General features: G+C 42.7%; 2 protein-coding genes across 3 annotated transcripts in view; one reads left to right on the top strand and one right to left on the bottom strand.

Moving 5' to 3' along the window:
- The window catches only part of LOC306962771 (uncharacterized protein), a 1,040,752-nt gene that overhangs the window by 798,082 nt on the left and 228,479 nt on the right, over positions 1–14,191 (bottom strand). The window lies entirely within an intron of this gene.
- Positions 1–14,191, top strand: part of gabra2b (gamma-aminobutyric acid type A receptor subunit alpha2b) — a 63,893-nt gene that overhangs the window by 29,337 nt on the left and 20,365 nt on the right. For both annotated transcript variants that reach the window (XM_079556024.1, XM_079556025.1), the window contains 4 exons: positions 2,258–2,325; positions 6,446–6,666; positions 13,045–13,127; positions 13,272–13,415. In XM_079556024.1, coding sequence (XP_079412150.1) covers positions 2,258–2,325; positions 6,446–6,666; positions 13,045–13,127; positions 13,272–13,415 — 516 coding nt within the window. The remainder of the gene's footprint in view (positions 1–2,257; positions 2,326–6,445; positions 6,667–13,044; positions 13,128–13,271; positions 13,416–14,191) is intronic.

Genomic DNA, 14,191 nt, shown 5'->3' with positions numbered 1-14,191 from the left:
GTTTTTTCTTAAGCCTTAGGCTCTCACAGGTCAAACTAAAAACTTTATCTACCCCGTCGTGAGCTAAACGATGTTCACGTCTCGAGAGAAAAAGAGCTACAGCGTCCGCTGTGGCGCGGATCGGCCCGCGCTTGGCGTGAACACGAAGCAAAACAAAGGCACATGTTCACCCTACACAACCACACAACCGCTCTCCTGGACGTGGAGTCCATCTGGTTGGAGGAAAATGTGTGTCTCCACCCACTTAAATGCGCTAAGTCTGGAGTGGCAAGATCACAAAGTGCCCTCCTACTGAGAGCAAAATGTCACGCTATCGTCTCCGTTTTGATGCACAAGATCGGGCCCCATACCTCATCAGTGAACAAGACTGTTTGAAAATGAGTCCTCATGTATTTCTGAGCCACTGCAGCCGTTTCTGTTCATCAGCTTCAATGAACAGTTTAGGGGAGGCCGGATAGAAGGTTTATGCACAACTGAAGCCTCTGGAGGGTCCTACACCTTCATGTTCTGGAGACTCCAGAGGCACCAGCAGCTTCAAACACCTGTCTGCTGCTATGTAACAGCTGTTCTCTTAATCTGATGTGTTTTCTCTGGCAGAAACTGTCCTTATTGTGACTTTATCTGCACAAACCTGAGTGTGTCTTATTCAGCCACAAATCTCTTGTCTGTATGATGATTACGCTTAATCTTTCATGAAATATCGAAGGTTTTTTATACCTAGACCAAGGCATTCAACTATTTCACGCTTTTCATCAGTAGAGAGATCCTTTTTCTTTCCCATATTGCTTGAAAATGATGGTCTGCTTAAAAATTTGGAACATCCTTTTTCAGTAGTTTTTCCCTTAACTGGACTTAACCTGAAAACTAATCATCACAGACTGAGATTAATGTCAGTGACTCAAAGAGCCTGAGACACAATACCATCCATGAGTTTCATTGAAACATTTTTTTTTTTTACCTTTTTGACACAAAAATACAATTTGCATAATAATTTGGAACGTGGTGTATGAATTTGTATCACACTATCTGCAAACTGAAGCATTATTTTTAAATTATTCTTAGGGTTGAAAATCCTTAGGTTATCCAAGTACTTTGGGGCATTCAATACGATTACAAGAGGCCCTTCGCCAGCCCTGATGGCGCTCGGGCCTAACAAACCTCCTTAGGCACATTTTTCATATATTGAATGTGGGCGGAGTAAAGCTCTAGTACGGGGGGAACAATGTTAACCAGAAAGCTAGCAAAGCTAGTGTTAGCCTAAAGCTACGTTAGCAAAGAGAGACACTTTTCGCTTCTACTGAACACTGTGCTGTGAAAAAAACATCCATATGGACATGATTTTGGCTTGACTTCAATAGTGTGTAATAAATATGTTTATAGTCTGCCAGAAGACTGATGAAAGTAGAGAAAAAGTGGATTCCAATGAGAGGTTTCCTTCCCCCTGACATAGGCCATGCCCCCTCGTCTGTATCTATAACAGCAACAGTTTAAAATGGTTTGCCTCTATCTATGTCACTTCCTGTCAGTGTCCAATAAGGAAGTGAAACAATAAACGTCACAAAACAATGTCAAGCTAAAGAAAACTGGGTACAGTTTTTTACAAAGTCTTAAATATCCATCCATCCATCCATTTTCTTCCACTTGTCCGTTGCCGGGTCGTGGAGGCAGCTGTTGGAGCTGCCCATTGCACCAGCCCCTATGGCTCCTCCTGCAGGTGGTGGGTCCACAGAAGGACGGCCTCATGGTTCAAACCGGGCCTGTTGGTCTCTCATAAGGAGCTTCTGAACCGCTCTTTGTCTGACCCGTCACCTAGGACCTGTTTGCCATGGGAGACCCTAACAGGGACATGAAGCCCCCGACAACAGAGCTCCCAGGATCATTCGGGCGCTCAAACCCCTCCACCACGTTAAGGTGGCGGCTCCAGGAGGGGAATCTTAAATATAACTGTGTTAACTATGTTAAAAATGTGTCTTTGTGTCATATACACTTGCATGCACTAATTCATGTTTAATAACAACATTTACTGCATAAGTTCGTCCAAATATACAAAGAAAATGATCTGAAGCTCTCTGAACTCTGAAATTTTGAGCAGAAACTGTCCAAATGTTTGTTCATGTATCACCCCTTGTGTCCAAATATGTGATGTAAAAGTTATCTTCTTATTTTCTTGACGTGAACAATGATTTCAGGAAATGGGAAAGTGTCCAAACGGTTTAAAACGCTGAGTCTGAAGTGTGTGTTCTCTCTCGTGTTGCAGATCGAGTGACGGAGGTGAAGACCGACATCTACGTGACCAGCTTCGGGCCGGTCTCGGACACAGACATGGTGAGTCCCGGTGGGACTCCCGTCCTGCTGTAATATCTGCTCAGCATCAGGGAAACACTGTCAGTCCGCCCTCAAGTCTACCTCTCTATGATTGAGCTTGATGTTAGCTGCTAGCCGTTAGCCTGTTAACCGTTAGCCTGTTGGCCGTTAGCCTGTTGGCCGTTAGCCTCTTGTCTTCAGTCAGATGCAAATGCAAATTTAAGTCCATCCTGCCTTTGCTCTGCCCGACCCCATCAGGTCTCAAAAGCTCAGCAGGAAGGGCCTGGTTTGTACTGGGAGGGGAGACCGTTTGGTAACACCAGGAAGCCTGGGGGAATGTAGTGAGTGAGTGAGTGAGTGAGTGAGTGAGTGGTGGGAGGGGGCGATGGCACAACTGGCAGCCTCACTTCTGTCAGTCTACTCTCCAGGGCAGCTGTGGCTACAATAGTAGCTTACCACCATAAAGTATGTAATGAATGAACAATGCAATGTAAAGCATCTGAGTGTCCAGAAAAGCGCTATATAAAACAGATGCATTATCATTATTATTATTGATTGACTGCGGAATTCTTCCGCAGTCAATTATTGGTTTTCATGTTCTTTATTATTATTCCTCTTCCATCTTTTTCCCGATTTTCTCCAGCTTTCAGCACCTTCATGCTTTGTGCAATTTATGCAAGTTATGCATCAAAACGTTCCGCATGTTGAGGAGAAGGTGCTATTACTTTTGGGACTTCTGCAATTTACGTTTTTTCCGCAATCGGCCAAAATGTCGGAGATTTTTCCCATTGACTTATAATGGGGCTGCCGCAAATCCATGCTTTTCTGCACTTTTTTCTGCATTTTATGCAATTTCTGCACTTTGTGCATGTTCAGCTTCTGCAACTTGTGGGTTTTGAGAAAAAATTGGCCTTCTGCAGTTTTCCAGTTTTTTTATACAAGAGTTTGAAATTTTTGCATTGGTGTGTATGTGCGAATCCAGCCAATGGGGAGACTCCAGGCCTTTCAGCCATTTGTGCTTCTGCCAATCAAGCACTGAGGCCATTTCAACAGTTTGACCAGTTTATGGAATATAAAAGTTTATGCAATATTAACAATTTATGCAAATTAACCACTTTATGGGATTTAAAGCGTTTATGCAACTTAAGAGTTTATGCCATTTAGGATTTATGAATTTGAAAGAGTTTATGCAATTTACATAATTTATGCGAATTGTCCCATTCATGCATTTTACCACTTTATGCAGTTTATACAGTTTATGCAACATGACATGTTATGCATTTTACCAGTTTATGCAAATTAGATTATGCAAATTAAGCAATTTATGCAATTTGAACAGTTTATGCAATTTCTGCATTCGCTTCCCACATTTCCGCAGTCAATCGCAATGGCGCAGCCATTGCATTTCTAGTTATTATTATTACCTTTTCCAATGGAAAATCATCTGCAACCAATCTCCCATCTCAGGCTCCAATATTGAGAAAGTAACTCAATACAAATATTTGGGCATTATTAGCAATCAGTATCTTTCCTTTACACCACATGTTTGTGGTTTTGTCAAAAAACTGAAATGAAAGTTTTTCAGGATTAAATCCTGCCTGTCATTAAAAACTATGAAACAACTGGTTAATGCAACTTTTGTCTGTCCTGGACTCTGGTGACATACTGTATATGAAGTCCACCTGTCCTGAGATACAATGTTTCATGGTGCGACTTATTACCAATCAATCAATCAATCAATCAATCAATTACCAACCTGAAGTCTCTCACTCATCACTGTGGGCTTTATTCTCAGGTTGGTTGGTTTTCAAATTCGTTCCGTTGGATCCTTTGGAATACTTTTGTTTATAAGGCCATGTTGGGACTCTTCCCTCACATGTGGGCACTCATCTACAACAGAAACCTGCGGGTACATATTAGGACCGCTTTGTAATGTCCGTGCCCACAGTCCGCACTGAGCTGGGCAGAAGGGCTTTTCACTTTGCATGGAATCTGCTTCAGGATAAAGAACTGCTGTCTGTGATGTGTCTTAATGGACATTGCAAAACAAAAAACATTTTGTCAATGTTTTAACTGACATGACGATGTTATGTGTGTTGCCTCTTGGCCCAGGGCACTCTTGTAAAAGACATTTTTGATCTCAAAGTGTTTTTTCCTGGTTAAATAAAGGTTTGAATGAATTATTATTATTATTATTATTGTTATTATTATTATTATTATTATTATTATTATTATTATTATTATTATTATTATTATTATTATTATTAATACATGTGCAGCTCATCATCAGTGTTGGGGTGTGTTAATGTATTACAAAAGTAGTACAAAAGAGTTACATATATATTTTCAGTAACTAAGGAATACAACATATTACATACACAAAATACGGTAGTATATCAGTCATTACGATTCAAGTAACTTGAGTTACAAGAGCATTTAAATGTACGAACAAAAACATGACAAACTCCCCCCAAATGCACCACTCCCGTCAGTCTACCCCAGGGCAAAAAGCACAATACAAGTGCAAGCCATTATGCTGCTGCAGTCGTGTTCCTCATGTCGTCCAAGCTAAACAGAGAGAATGTGGGAAAGTGAAGGAAAAGGAAATCTTTCACTGCACTTTTGCTCAGTGGCATTATTATTATTTTCAGTTTATATTTTGCCAAAAGTAACTTAAAGTAGTGTAACTCATTTTTGAAACAGTAATATGTAAGACAAACATACAACATCTTTAAGACTGCTTTCATTCCACTTTTGCAACAACACTTTACTAGCTCCTAAAGACTCTGCACTTCACAGGCTCAGACTCAAATACATTTGGACGCTTTTTTCACCCAAGGATTTTTACAGATCTGATTCCACATGGATTTACTTTGAAAACGAAAGAACTAATTCAAAAACTAAGCAAGAACCAAAATCGCTTTGAGCAAAGCTTTGAAACTAATGTGTCAAAACAGAAAGTCAGTCATTTAAACCTGGCTCTGTCCATTATTTAGATTTCGTAGCTGAATGTATCGGCCATTTCGTGCAATGGAACGCCCCACCTGGGAATCGAACCCGGGACCGTCTTCCCGGTTCTGCATTTGTCTAGTCCCCGCTCTCTCTGGTCGCGGCCTTTTTCCAGGAGCCGCTGAGAAACACGTTTGGCGGCTGGATCCGATGGCGCGCGTTTCCATGGAGACCAGTGTCTAATTTTAGCAGCCCGTGTGTCAAACCTACACACTGATAATCGCCTTTAATCATGCGTCGCCGTGGTTACGCCTCTATTTTTACACGTGATACCAAGGCGACATGTTCAGAGCCGTGTAAATGTGTGTGACTACTTTATTTTTAGTACTTGGTGTATTTGTGCCTGTTTTGCAGGATATGAAGTATTTTTGTGGTGTTTTACCCATTCTTCTTAATATACTGCAAAAATAATAAAGAAATATCCATGTAAAGTTGTCCTAATTTCAAGAAATCTAGCCATGAGGCAAGTTTTTCACACTTACATTAAGGAAGAAGATCTAATTGCTCTGAAATTTAGATCGAAATATGTATTTACTAGAAATAACGTGAAGTTAAATCAACTCGAAATACCCGTAATGTTTTAAAGGACTTCTACAGTATTCAATTATTTCAGTTGTAGTGATTTAAGTCATTTTCTGAACTTTTCACTTAGTTTTCACAAAGACTGCCTGGAGACTCGCCCTATGTCCAGGGGACGTATCGAAGGCATCTCTGTGACCAGCAGTAAGTCCAGTCTCCAGCTAGTCTCCAGGCCAGTGCGGTCTCTGCAGTGACATGTTCACAGAGACATTATCAGCATGTGTTTAGCCAGTGAGTCTCCCTCCTCACGGCGCCACCGCAGGATTTGAACATGTCTGTGCAGCTGTCACTTGGCTTCAGCACCTCACGACAAATATCAAACATGTCAGAAAACCCTGCAATTCATCCTAAAGTCACACAGTGTACTCCTGCACTTTTGCAAACCTCATTATTTCTACATTATATCTATAAAAGATCCAACTCAGGACGGGTTGGAAGCAGATGTGAAATGATCGCAAAAAGTTGCAACGAATCTAAAATCTATTCTGTTGACATTTTAGACATGTCCAGGAACAGGGGAGGGCATCTGACTCACCCGTCCCTCTGTCCACAGGAGTACACCATCGACGTGTTCTTCCGTCAGAGCTGGAAGGACGAGCGGCTGACGTTCCGCGGCCCCATGAACATCCTGCCCCTCAACAACCTCATGGCGTCCAAGATCTGGACCCCGGACACGTTCTTCCACAATGGCAAGAAGTCCGTGGCCCACAACATGACCATGCCCAACAAGCTGCTGCGGATCAAGGACGACGGGACGCTGCTCTACACCATGAGGTAAGAGCAGAGTCAACCCCGCGAGGCTACATGACCATGACACCACATAACCATGATACCACATGACCATGACACCACATAACTATGACACGACATAACCATGACACGACATAACCATGACACCACATAACCATGACACCACATGACCATGACACCACATAACTATGACACCACATAACCATGACACCACATAACCATGATACCACATAACCATGACACCACATAACTATGACACCACATAACCATGACACCACATAACCATGACACCACATAACCATGACACCACATAACCATGACACGACATAACTATGACACCACATAACCATGACACCACATAACTATGACACCACATAACCATGACACCACATAACCATGACACCACATAACTATGACACCACATAACCATGACACCACATAACTATGACACCACATAACTATGACACCACATAACTATGACACCACATAACCATGACACCACATAACCATGACACCACATAACCATGACACCACATAACTATGACACCACATAACTATGACACCACATAACCATGACACCACATAACCATGACACCACATAACTATGACACCACATAACTATGACACCACATAACCATGACACCACATAACCATGACACCACATGACCATGACACCACATAACCATGACACCACATAACCATGACACCACATGACCATGACACCACATAACTATGACACCACATAACCATGACACCACATAACCATGACACCACATAACCGTGACACCACATGACCATGACACCACATAACCATGACACCACATAACCATGACACCACATAACCATGACACCACATAACCATGACACCACATGACCATGACACCACATAACCATGACACCACATAACCATGACACCACATGACTATGACACCACATGACCATGACACCACATAACCATGACACCACATAACTATGACACCACATAACCATGACACCACATAACCATGACACCACATAACCATGACACCACATAACCATGATACCACATAACCATGACACCACATAACTATGACACCACATAACCATGACACCACATAACTATGACACCACATAACTATGACACCACATAACTATGACACGACATAACCATGACACCACATAACCATGACACCACATAACCATGACACCACATAACCATGACACCACATAACCATGACACCACATAACCATGACACCACATAACCATGACACCACATAACCATGACACCACATAACTATGACACCACATAACTATGACACCACATAACCATGACACCACATAACCATGACACCACATAACCATGACACCACATAACCATGACATGACATAACTATGACACCACATAACCATGACACCACATAACCATGACATGACATAACCATGACATGACATAACCATGACACCACATAACCATGACACCACATAACCATGACATGACATAACCATGACACCACATAACCATGACACCACATAACCATGACATGACATAACTATGACACCACATAACCATGACACCACATAACCATGACACCACATAACCATGACACCACATAACTATGACACGACATAACTATGACACCACATAACCATGACACCACATAACCATGACATCACATAACCATGACACCACATAACCATGACACAACATAACTATGACACCACATAACTATGACACCACATAACCATGACACCACATAACCATGACACAACATAACCATGACACCACATAACCATGACACCACATAACCATGACACAACATAACTATGACACCACATAACCATGACACCACATAACTATGACACCACATAACCATGACACCACATAACCATGACACCACATAACTATGACACCACATAACTATGACACCACATAACCATGACACCACATAACTATGACACCACATAACCATGACACAACATAACTATGACACCACATAACCATGACACCACATAACCATGACACCACATAACCATGACACCACATAACCATGACACCACATAACCATGACACCACATAACTATGACACCACATAACCATGACACCACATAACCATGACACCACATAACTATGACACCACATAACCATGACACCACATAACCATGACACCACATAACCATGACACCACATAACTATGACACCACATAACCATGACACCACATAACCATGACACGACATAACTATGACACCACATAACCATGACACCACATAACCATGACACCACATAACTATGACACCACATAACCATGACACCACATAACTATGACACCACATAACCATGACACCACATAACCATGACACCACATAACCATGACACGACATAACTATGACACCACATAACTATGACACCACATAACCATGACACCACATAACTATGACACCACATAACCATGACACCACAATACTATGACACCACATAACCATGACACCACATAACCATGACACCACATAACCATGACACCACATAACTATGACACCACATAACCATGACACCACATAACCATGACACCACATAACTATGACACCACATAACCATGACACCACATAACTATGACACCACATAACCATGACACCACAATACTATGACACCACATAACCATGACACCACATAACTATGACACCACATAACCATGACACCACATAACTATGACACCACATAACCATGACACGACATAACTATGACACCACATAACCATGACACCACATAACCATGACACCACATAACTATGACACCACATAACTATGACACCACATAACTATGACACCACATAACCATGACACCACATAACTATGACACCACATAACCATGACACCACATAACTATGACACCACATAACTATGACACCACATAACCATGACACCACATAACCATGACACCACATAACTATGACACCACATAACTATGACACCACATAACTATGACACCACATAACTATGACACCACATAACTATGACACCACATAACTATGACACCACATAACTATGACACCACATAACTATGACACCACATAACTATGACACCACATAACTATGACACCACATAACCATGACACCACATAACTATGACACCACATAACCATGACACCACATAACTATGACACCACATAACTATGACACCACATAACCATGACACCACATAACCATGACACCACATAACTATGACACCACATAACTATGACACCACATAACTATGACACCACATAACTATGACACCACATAACTATGACACCACATAACTATGACACCACATAACTATGACACCACATAACTATGACACCACATAACCATGACACCACATAACTATGACACCACATAACTATGACACCACATAACCATGACACCACATAACCATGACACCACATAACCATGACACCACATAACCATGACACCACATAACCATGACACCACATAACCATGACACCACATAACTATGACACCACATAACCATGACACCACATAACCATGACACCACATAACTATGACACCACATAACTATGACACCACATAACTATGACACCACATAACTATGACACCACATAACTATGACACCACATAACCATGACACCACATAACTATGACACCACATAACCATGACACCACATAACCATGACACCACATAACTATGACACCACATAACCATGACACCACATAACCATGACACCACATAACCATGACACCACATAACTATGACACCACATAACCATGACACCACATAACTATGACACCACATAACTATGACACCACATAACCATGACACCACATAACCATGACACCACATAACCATGACACCACATAACCATGACACCACATAACCATGACACCACATAACCATGACACCACATAACTATGACACCACATAACCATGACACCACATAACTATGACACCACATAACCATGACACCACATAACTATGACACCACATAACTATGACACCACATAACCATGACACCACATAACCATGACACCACATAACTATGACACCACATAACTATGACACCACATAACTATGACACCACATAACTATGACACCACATAACTATGACACCACATAACTATGACACCACATAACTATGACACCACATAACTATGACACCACATAACTATGACACCACATAACCATGACACCACATAACTATGACACCACATAACTATGACACCACATAACTATGACACCACATAACTATGACACCATGGCCGTATCTACCATTGAGGTCACCGAGGTCCGGACCTCGGTCAAATTTTAGCTTTTTTTTTTTTTTTTTTACACATTGAATCCTGCGCAAATGAATGTTGTAAACACGCGCTTCTACAGGCGGAAGAGCCTCTAATTCAGACGTGGATGAGCTTGTTCTGAACCTAAATGTGTCCACTCTAAAACCGAACCTCATGAGCTGCTTTGGACCCGAGTGCGTAAAACTCGGCGGGGGCGGGGGCGCGGCTGTGCGTCAGCCTCACTACAACAGTAGCGCCTTTAGAATGAACCGCGCCGAAGTTTGATCGAGATGCAATTTCTTTGCGCTCTGTCATAAAGAGAGAGGAGCCAGTGCGCCTCAGACTGACGGTGACTCCGATTTCTAACAGGAGTTTTCCTCATTCTGATCCGAGGAGCGAGAGGAGGAGAAGCGTCTGCGCCTCATCATTGCCTCCTCCTCTGCTGCTCACTTTGTTTCTGTCTCATGCAGAGATTGTCCTTCGTGTAAATGATCTTCGCTTTAATGAGAGCTTAAACCAGCGCATTCACCTTTGTAGCGACCAGTGGTTTGACAGTGAGGGCGACGCAGAGGGGGCGGGGCCAGAGCGCAGTGTCCAAACCAGAGTGTGATGTTCAGAATGAGCCAAAGCAAAACACTCAGCTTTACCCGTTCACACCCACAGCCTCGTTTTCAAAACTATTAAAAACGGACATTTTCATTTAATATTTTAGTGTTTATTTAGGACAAGACCTTCTTATTGCCTCTCACTCAGGCGAGCAAAACTGTTTGGAAAACCTGCTTCACAGTAATAATGGATGAAATAGACATTAAATAGATATTTTATTTTGTGATATTCATCATGTCAAAGTAGGGGGTACGTGACTCGTCACCTAAAACTTCATGGGGTGCACGGCTGCACCCACTGCCCATGGGTCGACTGATGGAAGTGAGGCCAGTCTGCACCATCCACTCACTCACTACATTCACTCAGGCTCCTGGTCCCAAACGGTGCAACAAAAAGCCATTTTTGAAAACAGCTTAAGGATGAGACAAACGTGTTTTTGATCACTTAAAATACATTATCCGGACCTCACTGTTTTTTACATCCTGGCTACGGCCCTGTATGACACCACATAACTATGACACCACATAACCATGACACCACATAACCATGACACCACATAACTATAACACAACATGACCATGACACGACAAGGTGATAACCAACAAACCACTGTGGATCAAGGACGACGGGACGCTGCTCTACACCATGAGGTAAGAACTGAGTCTAAAGGCCCCAGGTCCGGACGGCGATAGCACAGGTGATAGAGCGTTTCGTCTCATGTCTCATTTAAACCGTGACACAACATGACCATAACCAACAAGCTGCGGCGACTCAGACGCCTCTGTCGCACGTTAAAAATACACCATGGTTGTGCATCAACACAAAGTGTGTGTTCAGAGACGTAAATGTATCTTGAACGGAGCGCTTGTAAAATAACTGCTATATGGGGCTAATTAGTCCGTTTGCTAACAGCCATGTCCTATAAATCTCTTGATCGATTGGAGCTATAGCTGTAGCTTTCTCCGATGAGAATCGTCTGTGTTTCATCATGACTCCAAACACATTCCAAGAGTAGATCCAGACAGTGAAATGGTCTCTTGTCAATCCTTTAATCCTGGTGTTTAGGATAAAGAAATACTGATGTGTGCCTGTAAAAGTCACAGAGCTGCTGTATCTGTGGTTCACAACACCATGAAGCCAATCCTCAAGATTAATTACATCTGCGACACCTCCTGATTGGTTTATGCGCCATGATTTTGTCCAGAAGTTCAGATTTCCTAACTGTAGTGCCCTGCACCAAATCCTCCATCGCCGTGCTCCTGCCGCACTGATCTAGACCTGTCAGTGCATAAATCAGACGCCGCCTCAGATGCGTTTGGTGCATACCAAATATTTATCTAAAAGCCTTAAAGGTCATGAACAGCATTTATTTGATTTGGTGAGGTAATTTTTCAAACAGGAGCATCAAATTAGTCATATAATGGTGGCCCAAAAGTGAGGTGTCTACTGGTAAAGGTTCTAACTCACGATGACCCAGCACACTGTTGACCGACTGGCTTTATTTGGTTGTTGTTTCTGATAATATTGTTGTGTGATATTTCCTCAGGTTGACAGTCCATGCTGAGTGTCCCATGCACCTGGAGGACTTCCCTATGGACTTCCACTCCTGTCCCCTCAAGTTCGGCAGCTGTGAGTCCACCATTTTTAAAGGCATTGTTTAGACTTTCCTGTTTTTCTGTGACTAAAGCCTAAAGGCAGTATTTCACGGTTGTTTGGTTGTTCCACTCAGAAATCTGTATTCCAGTGACGCCCGTGTCCTCTCCGTGTTTTCAGACGCCTACACCATCTCAGAGGTGACGTACAAATGGACTCGAAACGCCTCCGACTCAGTGGTGGTGGAAGGAGAGAGTTCACGCCTCAATCAGTACGACCTGCTGGGCCAGTCTGTGGGCCAGGAGACCATCAAGTCCAGCACCGGTGAGTCCAAAACCAGTTTAAACCAGTCTACACTGGTCTAAACCAGTATTAAACCTGTTGAAACCAGTATGAAACCAGTAAAAACTGGTCTAAACCAGGTCTAAACCAGTCCAAAACCTGAGCTGAATCTGTCCCACAGCGTTTGCAGAGGTTTGGCTCTCACAGAGTTTAAGTCAAGCAGTTTTTTTTTATTTGGTGTGGACAATGGAAGGTTTTGTCGTAAAATTTGGTGCCATTCTAGAATGTCGGGTGACAATGTGAGCTGAATGTTTTTCCTGATCGAAGTGACTTCCATCATTTGGAACATTGTCTCCACTTTTGGACGTCTTTATGAGACAGTCATGTGACCTTAGTTCATATGTGCTGAGAGAGAAGACGCAGGACTTGGGGGCAGTTTTTGTTTTTGAGATATTAACCATCAAACAGGTCTAAGTTATAGTATCATGGTCGCCACAGAAGAATCCTCAGCTGCACCAGCTCCATTTTAACTCACAGACTGCCGTGACGTCATGCGAACGCAGCCGACTGAATATTTTTGGCCTCTGCCGTCGCCTCCATCCCTGCACTCTCCCATCTCTGTCTGCCGTTTATATAATCTCAAAGCGTCTCCACTGAGCGCCGCTCGGAGCAAACTTCCTCCGCCTCTCCGACCCCTGACCTCCGTTCACTTCCCGTTACGTAAAGTCTCTCTGAACCAGCGCTGAGTTACCCAACAGCGAAGACATGACGGTCTGGAGTCACGCATCTCGGAACGAACGGAGAGAAGGTGGAGCGGA

The sequence above is a fragment of the Gobius niger genome (assembly GCF_951799975.1).
Source record: "Gobius niger genome assembly, chromosome: 5".
Taxonomy (NCBI): Eukaryota; Metazoa; Chordata; class Actinopteri; order Gobiiformes; family Gobiidae; genus Gobius; species Gobius niger.
This window is presented reverse-complemented; position numbering and strand designations above follow the sequence as displayed.